Here is a 15,716-nt window from a genome sequence, read left to right as displayed (position 1 = left end):
ACATGTGAATATGTATCCATAGGCATAGAAAACAAATGCAAAGATACCTGAAGGGGAGAGTATGGCAATCTTTCTGCCCCAGCGCGGTTCAAGTTCATCAGAGGTTTAGAGAGACAGAACCAATAGGTCTGCGTTCTGAAGCTTCTTCTTGCCAGGCTGCGGGGCTGAGCCATCTTCTTAACTCATGATCTGTCTCTATCAGATGCCAACCACCAAAGCCTCTGGGGCAGACTCAGATAAAGCATTTGAAGGGCCAAGGAATCAGGTTATGGACTCATGACTGGGGTTCCCAATGGCTAATTAACTGCTCCTAAGGAGGGAGATTTCTAATTAGGACATGCTGACTGACTGCTACGTTCTAGACTGAAGTTAACTAGTGAACAGGCCTCATTGTTGTGTTCACGGCCAAATCCATTAGAGTTACACTCTGAGTCTCCCAAGCTTAGGCGTGTGCTTCTCGCCGCCCAGCGCCTTTCGGATCAACAGCTCTGACAAGCAGAAGCAATCATCACTCAGATTTGGCTTGTCCTCTTATCTCCAAAGGCACTGGCTGAGGTTCAGCCGTTATCAGGAACTCCCTTGCGATGTGTCGCAGCCCTCCTGAGGCTCAGTGTAACCCTTTCTCTTCTCCTAGTTCAGTGGTTCTCAACCTTCCTAATGCTGTGACCCTTTGACACAGTTCTTCATGTTATGGTGACCCCCCCCAACCATAAAATTATTCTTGTTGCTACTTCATAACTGTAATTTTGCTACTGTTAGGAATCGTAATGTAAATATCTGTGTTTTCCGATGGCCTTAGGTGACCTTTGTTTGGGGTCATGACCCACAGTTTAAGAACAGCTGTGCTAGTATCTCTCTGATGGGGAGAGTTTCCTAAAAATAAGTGGGACCTTGTCACTCCCCTGCATAAAACCTTCTGAGGCTCTCCGTGGCCTACTGAGTAAGATCCAACCTCTTTCGCTGATTTTTTGTTATAGTGCTGAAGACTGAACTCAGTACACGCTAGACAAATATTTTACCACTGACAGATACCCCAGTTTCTCCTTAGCTGACCTTCACACAAGATACCCTCTACTCCAACCTTCAGTGTCCGTGTGCAGTTGCCCAAATCCTCTGACCCGGTGTCTTCCTCTGCTCGTTGGTAAAGGAGCTCTTTTTGCTTCCGTTTCCTGGCATACACCACACCACTGCGCCTTATGCCGAGCCCTCCTTCACGCCCCGCTCTCTGCAGTGCAGGACTTGGCGCTTGGGAGTAAGTTTGTGTGCACACTCAGGGACGGTAGCTAATTGTGTTGTGTGGCTGAAGGCTGTCAGACACAGTACAAGGTCTCCAAGGAAATAATTTGATCTTCTAAGGAATCATGCACGTTCTTTTAATTGTATGTAGTTCCCACATGATATTTAAAAGTATCCATACTAAAAAAAATTATTCACCTAATTTTCTTTTTCTTTCTCTCTCTCTCTTTTTGTTTAACTCACTTAATTTTCAGATGGAGCTGATTATCCTGCTTCTGCTTGCTAAATCTAGCAAGCCTGGCCATGCAGAGATCCCTCTGTTGAAAGGCCAACTCCATGTCCCTGGCCAAGTGTCACAGACAAGTCTTAAAGACATCCAGGTGAGCAACTAGACTCCAGGGCTAACACCAAGTTCTTGTTGAGTTTGTGTTTCTTGGATAGGGGGAAGACAAAAGAGAAAAGGATGGATTCTGCTGCTTAAATCATCTCACTTGGGAAAATTTTAAAGAAAAAAAAATTTTTTTTAAACGTTCTACATTTTATTGTGGGACAAACTCTATCCCCAGTTTAGACAAGACCAAAATTCCATCTGGTAGGATTGACTGACGATCACAGGACCCAGTTGATGATGATCATAACTCTGTGTAAACCTTCAGTCTTGCCATTGTGCGAATCCTTACAGACCCAGCTTTGTTCTCCTCCAGCGTCTTCTCTTGGAGTTGTACCTGACTTTGTTACCAGTTTTCATCCGAATCCATTGAGAAATAGGACGATTCTGCTTTTGTTTCTTGGCCAGGAATCGCTTGATTCGGAAAGTCTTGTAAGAAGACATAGCAAGAAGCCGAGTTAGGTGTAAGGCTCACGATGGAGGAGGAAAGGCGAAGAGAAAGGCTGGGCCAGAAGCAAAAAAAAATTTTTTTTAAAGCTGGGCTATTTTAACAGGACACAGTAATCCCATTCCCTATGCCTAGCAATGTTTGGGAAGTAAAAAACAGTTCAAAAGTAAGGATTGGAAGGAGTGAGAGCAGAGCGGAGCCAAAGGTTTTGTGCAGCAGACAGACACAAGGACAGCAACGGCAGTGAACTGAAATGGATTACTGTGCACATCTGCCACAATACCCTGGAGTCACCCCCATTAAACCACCCTGTGACCCTGTAGAGCAGATGAACATTGCTACAGGCTGGACAATTTCACTTCCCATTTTGGGGCCATGTTGGTTCCAACTCCTACTCTACCTGCTTCCCCCAAACAGGGAGCTGACTGCAGAGGGGATCTGTTGGAAGACCTACCTTGAATTGCCAGGTTTCTGCACAGGATTTGGGCTCAGCCCCTTTGCTTCCTGGGAAGCATGCTTTGCCTGTCAGGGACTCTCAGATTTCTGCTTTTGCCTCAGTCTTGTGGCCATAAAACTGCCTTGACTGAAAGTTTGTTTTAAAAGCTTATGACTCTGGGTCATAAAGAGATGTTTGAAGAGGGGGAAGGGGAGTCTGTACGAGATAGGACGTTTGGTATAGCTGCCCTCCCCCAACTTCCTTTAGTGGAGCCCATGGTGGGAGCCATTCAGTAAGCCAGCAACTTGGGTAACAGCCCTTAAATTGACATTGTTTGGGAATGAATGGATCCAATTGGCTTTAAACGTTTTGTTCCCCCACATAATTCCTATTTTAGGCAGATTGGTTACTATAGAGACTAGAGCTGCCTTCATTCTGGATGGTCAAGAGACGACAAGCTTTCTAACGTCCAGAGCAAAGGTCTAAGGTCCAAGGTCCTGGACTCAGCCCAACCCAGCGTCACTGTGGACCTGATCACAGTGCACCTCAGTGCTGCAGTTCTCCTGTGGCTAACAGGAGTGAAAATATGTTTGCTGGAGCCTCTGGGAGAGAGATATTTATTTGTTTTGTTATTGGTGTTGAGTGAAAAGGAAGGGCTAGGGATGAAGGGAGGGTGATTTAAACACAAAGTAAATTAAAAGCAAATGAACTTGGAAGGCTGTTGATGACCTACTAAAGACACCAGTTGGGAAATGCAAGTGAGCACTCATCACGGTGTTGCCCCTGGGGTAGAGACTTGGGCAATCCTGGCTTGGAATGTTTTATTTTTAACATGTGTGTATGAAGGCACGCACACCAAACCTTAAGTTCCTAAAGGTAATAGTTAAAGGCTGCAATTAACAAATGATTAAGTTATAAGTTGTTCATCCTGTCCTCCAGAAGAATTTATTTACTATTTATTTACTATTAACTCTCTCTCTCTCTCTCTCTCTCTCTCTATATATATATATATATATATATATATATGATTTTTTAAAGATCCTTTTAAAAAATGAGTGTATTAATTGGAGAAAGTAATGAGTTTCATGCAGATAATGTGCTTCATCCTCCTTGTTGCTTTTTTATCTCCTCCTTCCCCCTTTCCTTTCTACCTTCTTAATAATCCACCTTTTACTTTCATGCCTTTCCACCATAAATTCCCTGAATGAGAGAAAACATAAGATGCATTGGGCTAGTTCTACCTACTTTCCTACCTTTTGTACATCTTTAGGACTCAATAAAACTTTATTGTGATTTTTAGGCCCCAAACCAACAAGCTAGTGTGAAAGAGCGCCTATAGAGTCATTACCTAGCTTCAATAGCTATCACTATTTGAGCTCTTGTTTTTATCTCATTCACTTTTTTATTCTTTTATCTCTGGCTTATATAGCAGTAACTGTGCCTCTCCAACACACAAAGCCATTAGCACAACAACAGAATCTAATGCAAATTCAATTTTCATAGCTTTTCCTCAGGGACATCCCTTTCAACAGTTGGTTTGTCCAACCAGGATTCAGTAATGTCTCACATATTATGGTTGTTTAATATGCCTATAAGTTGTTTTAAATCAATAACACATTTAACTTCTCCTCGTCATTTATTTAGGAAAAAAAATCAAAGATCTCAAGAACAAGCTCATGCAGTGAACATCATTTATTTTCAAATTTCACACAGTTGCTCCACGCTTGAGTGTTGGGGATTGTGTATCATCTGCATTACCACTATCACCACCATCGTCACCATCATCATCACCATCATTGCATCAACACCACCGTCACCACCATTATTACCATCATCCCATCACCACCATCATCATTATCATTGAATCACCACCACCACCACCATCAGCATTTTGGTGAGCCAGTGAGAGTTTACAAGTGTGTTGCAGACACTGTAACATTTTATTTACCTTCGGCCGTTTCAGTGAGCATTTTTGAGATTAAGGACATTCAATTACAAAGTCTCATGATAAATATTACACTAGGAAATTTAACGCTAAAAGAAAAATTGGACCCATTGTTCAATCCATACTCAAATGCTGCCTATCAGTTGTTGTAACTCATTTTAAGTTCTGGGATTGGGGGGGGGTTGGAGTGGAAATAGGAACAAATAAAGACTAAAATACCATGTCTAGGTTTTGTTGTTGTTGTTTGTTTTTCTTTTTCATTCTTTCTGGTTTTTGTTTGTTTGTTTGTTACTCTTTGACATCCATCCCACCCACCCCTGGTCAGAAATCACCTCAGGACTGTTTGCATGTTAGACAAGCAAGCACTGCCCCTCTAAGCTATTCAAGAATTCTGTTGAATTCTCCTCAACCTAGAATGTGCTGCAAAGACCATTATTTTATCTTTCACTAGGATGACATTTTCACATGCGCATAATGGTTTATTTTATATGATTTTTATTATTTAAAAAAATTTTCAAATTTAAAGATATTTTGATCATATTCTTCCCCTTCCCTAAGTCCTTCCAGATCCTCTTTCCCTCCCTACCCTCCAAACTTTTTTTCCTCAAAAAAACAAATAGAAACCTAATATAATAACAACAACCCCTCCAACCAAGAATAGGAAATAAAACCACACCCCAAACAACAAAACAACAACAAAAATCCCACCAAATAAAACTTTAACCAAATAAAAGCGCGTGTGCGCGTGAGCACACACACACACACACACACACACACACACACACACACACAACTTGTGGAGTTCATTGACATATCTTAAAATATCTATGTATTTATTTATTTTTATTTAAGAAGTTACTGGGCAGCATGCTGTTTGGTTGGCTTTACCTGAGTGTTCTTACTTTTAGGCAGAAGAATCTCAAATTTGAGTCCAGCCTGGGCTCCATATACAAATAAGTAGTAAGTGTCTCCTCTCTCTCATATACATATATGTGTATATATGTGTGTATACATATATATGTACATGCACACATATGTATACATGCACATATATTGTGACTAGCCTAGTTTGTTATAATTTGGAACACAGTTGTTCCCCTTTGTTGAGACTTAGTTTTGCATCTTCTCTGATGCTCTTGCTTTCTCCACTGGATGTCTGTCTTGATCTTCGTCCTCATAGTAGCATCTCTCTTCATCTTTTGTATCTCCAAGTGAGGTCAGCCTAGAGCTTACTTTCAAGAGCTTCTGTGTGGTCCTAAGGATGTACCAGGAACATTTAGTCTCATCCTTAGGCATGGTTACCACTGGGATTCCTTCCTGCTGCACAGACAGCAGCAGTGTGTTTCAGCCCACAGCTGTGGAGAGAGAAGGAGTTTGGGTCCATATGTTACTATCTCTCCCTCTCATGTAACCTAGCTTCTTCTGCCTGGAATGTGAGAGCTCCCCAGATCATGAGACAGGAAGCACCTGGTTCCCATGTGGATTTGCCATCAGCACCATCTGTTTCTACATCTGCTCTTGGGCCCTGTGCTCACCCATCTAATCAAGGCAGCTGGCCTGTGTTGGTCCCGTTACTTGTGTAGGGCTGTGCACTTAAGCCACCGAGGAGCTTGTTTTTAGCCACTTAGCCAATTAGGGCAGCCTGAAGGAGCGCACATGGAGGCAAACACAAAACCTGTCTCAGCAATCTCAATAGTTAGCCCCCACCTCTCTCAGAGGATTAAGTGACCATGCCAAGGGCCCCCTTCTCTCATTCACCGTGAGTGTGGATGGCTCTCCCCGTGTCTCAAAGTCTATCTGGACCAACCTCAAGGCATCCACGTGGTCCCCCATGCTCAGCTCCTGCTGCAAGTTCATTAGTTCTGGCCCATGGTGTTGTGCCTCATCTTAAGGCCATTTAGCAGAAGATATAGAGAGAAAGATGGTGGGGAAAGGAAAATGCTTTAAAAAAACAAAACAAAACAGTGAATGAGGTTGAGTCACTTAATGCCCACCACCCCTCTTTCACCCTTGTTCTGTCTCAGGAGTCATCTTGTTTTAGACTCTGACAAACAACCAGACAGGAAGAGCTTGGCTCCCGAAAGGAAAACTGGCAAGCAGTCATGGGATGTAGGGGAAATCTGTTTGTGTGTTCAGGTGTTTTATGGAGGAAATGGGAAAGAACTGTAAGCCAACGAGAGTGGTGGACTGGTATCCCTCGTGATGTGTTAGGAAATGTGCTTCATCATCACAGTGAGCCTGGCTGTCACACATGATTACTCCACTTAAATCCCTACCCCAGAGTAAAGTCAACGTTACCATCACCATTTAAAGGCTGACAGGGATTGTGTGTTGTTGTTGAGGCAGTGTTTTGCTTTGTAGCACAGGCTGGCCTTGAGCTTGAGACCCCCTGTGCCGGGACTGTAGGGGTGAGCCACTGTGCCCATCTTAAAAAGCAAGAGCTCTCTAGCTCAGAGACATCGGATGGCATTCCACAGCCATGCGACTACAAGCGACTACAAGCGACTACAAGCGACAGTCTAGTTTTGAACTCAGCTTAAAAGTTCTCTTCAGCTTAAAAGCCAGTGGTTTTGCCTCTAGTCCCTACTGCTTTCTTGGGAGCACCAGACTGCTTACCTGACGCCCAGCGTGAATTTTCTTCCCCCTCTCTGCCTGATGCTTCCACCACTGCCAATCCCATCCTACCCAAAGAGGCTTTGCAGCCAAAGGGCTTTTTTAGGGTGTTGAGCACTCATAGAAATGCAATGCAAGCACATGCTTGCTCTTAAGCCTAAGTCCCAGGATGGCAGAAAAGAAAGAGGTGACATGGCAATGCTGGTTCCTAGTAAGTCTGCCATGTCTGTGCTTAGCATCAAATAACTCATTTTGAGAGCCAAGTCTGCTGAATAGTTTTTGCTACTGTTAGATTGAAGGCTACACACACACACACACACACACACACACACACACACATACACACACCATCGGAACATCAGAAGTTGGAATGAAATGGGAGGGAATGTAAGAAGAGAAGGATGTTGCCAAGTACACAGGGCCAGCAGAAAGGTCAGGACTGCCTTGGTCCCCAGCCTGCCCCATGACTCACACACAGCACAACTTCAATTCTTAGCTTACATGTGGGAGAAGGAAACCTGAAGCTGGGCCAAAAGTTTGGCCTGGTCAGAGACTAAACCACTCAGCAGGCTGAAAGGGAGGCTTGGAGCTTGGGAAGTCTATTTAGATGGATTTTTATCACCAATTAGGGAAGGGATTTCTTGGGCTCTCCTCATTCATCTTGGGCCTGGGTCATTCACCTTTAATCTCTATAACTAAAGGATTAAACACACCACATCTTGGCTTCTGAGAGAATGTTTGACCCCAGTTTCCCCCAAGAGTTTTATCTGTGTATGTGACTGCTCAAGACACTTAGATAGTTTAAAGTCTGCAGCAAAAATAGCAGCAGAGAGTGTCCCCACTTTCCATGCCTTTTCTGAAAGCAGTGCAGGGTGTCCCAGAAAAGAGGATCTGGACACAGTACTGTATTATTTGTTTCTAGATTTTACATTACAAGCTGATGTTGGCCGCCTTTCTCTGCCTCTCTGAGACTCAGAAGCCTCATATATTAAGTTCCTGCCAGGCTGGTGACAGAAGGCCGGATGCTTTGTCTACTCTGCAGATGCTGAGGTTGGCATCTTCCTCTCTCTGCCTGCTCATCCTCATCTCCCCTTCTGTGATAACACATGAGATCACATTAGGAAAGTCTTCATCAGCCTTTTATGTTTTTTGACAAGCATGTGAAAAATCGAGCGTGTCTGGAAGGTAGATGTTTATCTCACCTTGATCATTGTGTTTATAGAAAACGCATCAGAGATGGGAAATTCTTGTCCTGTCTGAACACTTGCTGGAGTCACACAGGAACGCACAGGCTTGTGAGGCCCAGGAGCTCTAGCAGAGGCTGAGGGATGTCTCTGCTAGGCAGAACCAAGGGCAAAAGTTAATAGAATGGTGTCTGTTTCTCACAGGGGTTCATAGTGCTGGCCGTGCTCTCCAAGATCGGAAGGTTCAATTGCTGGAGGCAACTCCAAAAGAATTCAGTCGCTGGAAGCAGAGACAAATTAGCACAAAAGCTGGCCAAACACTTCTCACCAGAGTTCTATAATTGACTGAGTTGGATTCAAATCAGACAAGATACCCAAGGAGATATCGGAAGGCCTTTGATAACTAGAGTGGAGGAAAATTACTAGGCAATTAAGGAAAGCAAATAGAACACTGTTTTTTTATTGTAGCCCCTCTAGTGACTTTATATTATTGTTCTACATTTTCCTTGGGGAAAAAAAATAATATAAGCTGGAATGGCCAATGGAGCAGAAGGACGAGGTGAAATGCATTCCGAGTTAGAGATGAATGTTTGATGATTTCAACTTGGATCTCACTTAAAAATATTTCTTTTATTTCCATACATGGTGTGTGTGTGCAAGAGCATTTGTGAGAGCTCATGTGTGGAGCAGGTGCCTGCGGAGGCCAGAAGAAGGTGGAAGATCTCCTGCAGCTGGCGTTACAGGAGTTTGTGAGGGGCGGGCATAGATGCTGGGAACTGAACTCTGAAAGAACAGTATGCTTGCTCTCTTACCCTCACGAGCCATCTCTTCAGCATGGGACCTCCTATGCTAGGGAATGAGTGCTATGAAGTGACACAGCTGTTTTCTGCCCATCCCCTCCACTGCGAGTGGCCCACTGAGCTAGCTTGAAGGGACTTTGGAGACAAGAGTACCAACCAGGGCGTTCTGTGAAGAGCACAGTCCTCCAAACAGAGAGCAAGGGTGAGGCCAGAGCAAGGCCTTCATCTGAGTCCGTGTGCACTGGCTTGAGAGCTTAGAGCATTGAGGTCAGTGCACAAATCTTCAAATTACAAGCCATGTGACTTGAGGCAGGGGCAAGGGGAGTCAAAATTCTTAGTCTTTCTGATCTGTAAAATGTGGAAATAATCCCTGACTCAAAGGACGACTTTGAGGTTTAAAATAGGTTAAGACTTCTATTGGACACTTTGTTTTATTCAGCAAACTGGACCTTTTCCCTCTGACCATCTTCCTTCACGGCTCTGTCTTCCTTTCGATATCTCCATAGGTCTCCGGTGGACACCGTGCCTTGCACAGCTTTCCTGAATGCACAGTAATCATCATCACGCCAAGCAGAGATCCCAGAGTGGTGGGAGCCCGGCCAGTCCTGGCTCAAGCTGTATCTTGGGTTTTGGCATTCCGTTGTCGCCTTTAGGTGTCTGAACTGCTTTCTTTTGTAGTTGGTGAATTTGCCTTGTGATTGGGAAGGGTCGGTTCCTCTCCTAACCTCAGGAGAATAAGCCTTGGTACTCTAGGTGCAGGAAAAACTCATTCTCTTTACCACTGATTGGTTTACGGAGAAAGAGAAATAAAGGCCCACCCCAACCAATCAGACACAAGAAGTCTGCCTGGAGCTTCAGCTAAGGATACTGCTCTCCAGGTAAGTCTCAGGAGCGTGGCTTACACACTACTTTATTTTTCTTCCATTTTTCCTCCCTCCCCCTCATCCTTTCTTCTTCTTTTGAAATTTTTTCTTTTTGAAAATATTTATGTTTGTGCATTAGTTGTGTGAGTTTATAGTCACCATGCTCATGCAGATGTCTACAGAGGCTAGGAGAAGCCATCAGATACCCTGGAACCGGAGTTACAGGAGGTTCTGTGCTGCTGGATGTGGGTGCTGAGAACTGAACCTGGGTCTTCTGTAAGCAATTCTTCACCTTCGAGCCATCTCTGTGGACCCAGGATGCGTTTTGTTGAACTGGGATCACACTCTGTAGCCGGGATGGGTCTGGAACTCATGATCTTCATGCTTCCTGAGAGGTGGGTTTGCAGGTATGCTAGGCACCATCACACCTAGGCCTCCTTCTGTTTTCAAAGAAGTGATACCTAACACAACAGCAGCAATAAGCCCCGGTACAAAAAGCTAATGACCAAAGACGGAAAAGGAGCCTGTATTTGTCATGATATTGATGGAGTCCTGAACAGCTGGATTTCCTTTTGGGTGAGATGAATAAATATCTATATTGATTTAATCACTCTTAATTCAATTTTCTATTGCTTCCAACAGAAAACATTCCTATCTGATATCCCTTTCTTTCAGTTAAAATTCCTTTCTGAAATACTGTGCTGTGGCCTTCTTTATAGCCCAAATGCCATTTATCAAGATGGCTGCCATAGGGGCCTTGCTAAGATATTGTTGGAGACCATTGTGTTAGCTGAACTTGAGAAATGATCTTCAAAGACTGTTAGCATTTTTAACAGAGATATTCCCTCGATATAAAACCATGGTGGAATGGTGAATATTGCAGTCGATACTTGGCAGAGGGTCAGAGCCTTGACTTCTGCTTCTTGTCTCAGCATGGAGGTGGCCACCTGCTTTACCTATACCGTCCTCTGATCCTGCTACTCCAAGTGGGGTTCAGCAGCAGTGCTGGCATTTTCCTTTTTATGATGCTAAGTCTTCTGTCCCAGCCCAGAGCTACTGAATCAGTAGAAGCAAAACCTCCAAGTTCCTCAAGTGCAGATTAGGACTGACAGGTCTGGCTCAAGAGGCGGGAGCTAGAAAGAGCTCGGATTTCCAGTCCCAGGTCAAGGGCAAGGCACAATGTCATGAGAAGTTTTCATCTGTCTCTTTGTCTGGTTGTGGAGATCTGGAGCAAAGCCCAACTCTTAAATAAATAAACACAATTCTTTCAGAGTCACTTGAACAGGGAGAACCACCAGCGCTGTCACTTGTTCCAAGATTCTGTCTTATTATTTTTTTCTTTTTTCAAGATGGGGCTTCTCTGTTTAGTCCTGGCTGTCTTTGGATTCTCTTTGTAGACCAGGCTGGCCCAGAACTCACAGAGATCTGCCCTCCTCTGCCTCCCGAGTGCTGAGATTAAAGGTGAATGCCACCACGCCCGGCTCTGTCTTTTTGCTGAAAGATGCATGAGTTAGGCAGAAATAAAGAGGATGAACAGAAATGGAAACAGCAGTGATACAGTAGGGGGAAGAGCCTGATGAGCTGGGCCCAGCCTCATCCTGCCAGCCTTTGTGTGGGTCTCTGTGAGCATCGGCCCACGCCCTCTAAGACTCGGAGCTCATTACTGGCAGCGTCTTGTGTTCAGGAGGTATGTGTTATCTGTGCCAGTGAAAATAAACATGTTTGCATGAGATCTGTGAAGGTCGAAATATTAATTTACATGAAATATACTGCTATCGCGTAGACAAGAAAACTGTCCCAGAAAAATTTTTCCCAAACCTAAGTTTCGTGGGAATCCAAACTGTAATGAGGAGTTTTCTCATTCAACTGTCAGGAGATATCTCTCCCTTTGGAGAGGACCAAAACTCTCTTCGCACATGTGCATGCACATGGTATGTGTATGTGTGTGTGTACAAATACTGGCTCACGTGTGCATAGACCGGACAGCAGTGCATCAATGTCAGGTGTCATTCCTTAATTTGTTGTCTCCCTTGGGCATACACACACACACACACACACACACACATATATATATATACACACACATACATATATATTTATATTTGGGGTTTTAATATTGAAACAGGGCCTCTTGCTGGCCAGAAGCTCACTGATTCTGTATCTTCCCATCTCTGTCTCTTCAGCAGTAGGATTACGAATCCTACCAGGGCTAACTTTTTAAATGTGGGCTCAGGGAATTGAGCCCAGGTCACTGGGCTCACAAAGCAAGCGTTTTATCAAAAGATCTGTCTTCCCAGCCCTTGGGGATCAGTACTTAAAAAAAATATTGATTTGTATGTGATCCTCAGGCTTGAATCTAGAGACTCACATAGTAGGCAAAAGCCCTACCAATGAGCTGCACCCCAACCCTAGCTTCAGGTTCTTCCCAGACACCTCAAGCTCACCCTCTAGTGCTAGAGCATAGATAGCAAAATACAGTCTCCATTCTGTTTACTGCTCTTGATGAGGCTCTCACGATACTTTTGGGAAGCCTGATTTTGCTGTCTCTCTATTGGGTTATTAGGGCTGGCATAGAATGTAGTATATGGTGCAAACAGCAGAATTTGATAATTTTTGATAATCTCATGATTCTTGAGGCTCGATTCGAAGGGCGAAACCTGCACATTGAGTTTCCCCAGAGGCCTCTCTCCTAGGGCTGCCTTCCCATGTCTTCATATCGCCTTCCCGATGGCAGTCTATAAGCACACAAGTCTGTGTATCTGGATCTGTGAAAATGACTCCATTTTGACCTAATGCTTCGTTAACACTTCAGTCTATACAACCAGTCACATTCTGAGGAACTTAGGGCTGAGACTTTAGCATATGGATTTTGAAAGGACTTCAAGTTACTTCATAGCAGTAACCAACAGCACTGAATGAGTCTGTGGGTAGCTCAGCCCTATAGGGCAAAAATGAGTTATGCTTGATGTCTTTGTCAGTTTTTCACATCTCCCTGCCTGCATCTGGAAGGCAGAGCAAACTTTTTCTGTAGGGGTGGACACTAAATATTTTGGACCATATTTTATGGGCCACAGGGTCTCTGTTGACTCTGTAGCATAATGGCAGTCTATGACAAGACAAGACCAAAAAAAAAAAAAAAAGGCATGACTGCATTCCAACATGACTTTGTTTGCAGGGCAAATATCATCTGTGGCTGAAGGCTACTGACCTCTCACCCTGAGAGATGGCAAGCAAACACAAGGAAGGAACTTGAGACCCTGAGCTTTTACATAAGCAAAACTACCCCAACACTAAAAGCTGTTTCATGAAGAAAATAAACGTCTGATTTACTGAAGCCTCTGTGTAGCTGGGTCTCTGTTACCATAGCTTGAACCTAGTACTTTTCGAGCTTGTGAATGATACCAAAATTAGGGACACATTTTAAAATATTTTCTCAACCTCTTGATTCTGACTTTTACCTGAGTGTTCCCTGGACACCACCTGTGGTTTGGTCTCTGTTAGAACATAGCAAAGAACAAAAACAAAAACAAAAAAAAAAAAAAAAAAGAGAGAGAGAGAGAGAAAACCCAAGTCCCCTGCTTTAGGACTCTTCTGTGGCTGATAAGCAGGCACAAGGTCAGTTATTAATAACTGAAAACTTAAAATTTTGAAGTATTTGAATACTTCAAATACTTTTGAACAACTCACTTGGAAAGGTCCTCAACATACAAGTGTGAAGACCTGAGTTTGGGCCTCTAGAATCCATGCTAAAAGTAGGATGAGATAGTATGTATGTGCAGGCAATATTAGTACTGAGCAGCAGACAAGAGGACCCTGGGGTTCCAGGTTCAGGGAGAGGCTCCGTTCTCCAAAAAAAAAAAAAAAAAAAGGTCAAGAGTGATTGAGGAAGACATCCCATGTTGACCTTTGGCCTCTATCCCTCCCCTCCAAGTATATATAATAAATAAATAAATAAAGTTAAAAGATAATGTTTTAAATGAGGGAAAAAGAAAAGGGCATGAAAGAAACCAGAGTCCAGAAACCAGGGTAGAGCTTCCCGTTGACCCTTGCCAATGGAGTCGCATAGGGACACACACACCCTCTCACCCGGGCGAGTTCCCCGGCTCTCATAGCCAAGGTTGTTATTGGAAGTCTGTTCTATGTTCATCAGCATCATAGTGACTCACCTCAACCAGACCTTTGCCATAAATCTCATCCTTAGCATTAACTTATCTAGGTCTGCTGCTAAGGCCCTAGGCATACAAAAACACCGACCAGGCAGAATATTCCAAGGGTTCAGAGGTTATTTTCATGGTCAAAGACATTTTGGGGAAGTAAGCCTTTCTTTGAAATACAGAGGCTTTGAACAACCTAGGGCTCCTGAGTTAACCCTTTCTTTCACTATGTCTTTTACTGTAAATAAGATTAGATTTAGGCTTCTCCTCTTCTTGCTTTTTGATATTCGGATTGAGTTACAGCTTTTATGGTGACCCTAGCCCACAGGAATGTAAACAGCATGAGTTTGCCATACATTGGGAGGGTGGAAAGGGTTGGTAACTCCCCACATGCTGGAAGTAACAAAACGGGAATACATAAAACCCAAGAGAGACAGGCAGTGACCCTCATTGGGGCCTGAGTCCTCTCCAGCTGTTGGCTTCATTAGGAAAGCTTTCACAAAAGAGAGCTTTGGGCCACAGTGGGACCACAGGCACAAGAGCTGAGTAGTATTAAGAGGGATATTTTGGGGGCACTGCAGGATGAGAATGTGATATCAGTGTAGCAAGATAGCAACATGCTGAGGCATGAAAACTCCTGTGTGTTCAGGGGACAGTTGTCATCCTATTTAGCTCTGGTGGGATACTGGAAATGTATGTGGGAGTCATTTCCTGGAATATTTCGCTTTCATAGGTTTCAGGGCCCTCCAGCATCACTGTCCACCCTTGAAAGAGTTGGTAGAACTGAAATAATTGACTTGACATTAAGTCATTGACTCTCATAGTGAGATTTGTGTATGGCATTAAGATTTTTTTTGTTGCTGTTGAAATCCATGTCCCATGGAAGCCCTTGGCTTTAGGAAAACTGTTTTGGCCGTGGAATATTTTTGAATCTACGGTTGATGGGAAATTTTCTACATGAATTTGATAAATTCAAGTTCTAAGTGGAACCACCAGTAACAACGTGATCATGAGACAGAAAAAGAGCAAAGACCTGACCTATGAATGGGGATATAAATCAGAGAAGAGAGAGAAAGAATTCAGATGCAGAATACATAGGGTGGAATTTGGGGAATTTGGTGATGGCATATCAACAAGGCTAGAGCCATAGCTTGTTCCAAGGTTTAAAGTAAAAGCTGACGGGAATAATTATATCGATACTATAAGGATTGAAAAATTGAAACTAAGTACCAGAGCCTATTAGAAAGAGGGTTATATAGGACAGTGTGCAGGAACAATCCATTAGATTTGGAAATGGCGAATGAAAAAATAACCAGAAAAAATGTACAAGTGATATTCATCTGAACATCAGAAAAGAAAGTCTTCATCGTGGCCATGGGTCAGCGGGCAAAGCTCTTGCTCTGCACCAGTGCAAAAAGCCGCATGCAGTGGCATATACCGGTAATCCAAAGGTTGGGAGGGAGAGACAGGTAGATCTCTGAACCGTGTTGATTCCAAGCTCAACCAGTCAGTGATCCAGGCTCAGCAAGAGATCCTGACTCAGAAATAAAGATGAAGAACAATAATGGTAGACATCTGATGGTATCTTCTGATCTCCTCGTATGTGTGTGTGTGTGTGTGTGTGTGTGTGTGTGTGTGTGTGTGTGTGT

At 43.6% G+C, this 15,716-nt stretch overlaps 1 protein-coding gene across 1 annotated transcript; it reads right to left on the bottom strand.

Annotated features, from left to right (window-relative positions):
- Positions 1 to 1,510: 1,510 nt before the first annotated feature.
- On the bottom strand, positions 1,511 to 2,619 carry LOC129673652 (60S ribosomal protein L39-like). The gene is made up of 2 exons (XM_055603551.1): positions 2,527 to 2,619; positions 1,511 to 2,127 (listed from the first exon to the last, which is right to left on the bottom strand). Exon 2 carries the CDS (start codon positions 2,066 to 2,068, stop codon positions 1,913 to 1,915), a length of 156 nt encoding a protein of 51 aa, XP_055459526.1. The 5' UTR covers positions 2,069 to 2,127; positions 2,527 to 2,619; the 3' UTR covers positions 1,511 to 1,912.
- Between the last annotated feature and the right edge of the window lie 13,097 nt (positions 2,620 to 15,716).

The sequence above is a fragment of the Psammomys obesus genome, unplaced genomic scaffold (assembly GCF_907164565.1).
Source record: "Psammomys obesus unplaced genomic scaffold, mPsaObe1.curated_primary_1811, whole genome shotgun sequence".
Classification (NCBI taxonomy): Eukaryota; Metazoa; Chordata; class Mammalia; order Rodentia; family Muridae; genus Psammomys; species Psammomys obesus.
This window is presented reverse-complemented; position numbering and strand designations above follow the sequence as displayed.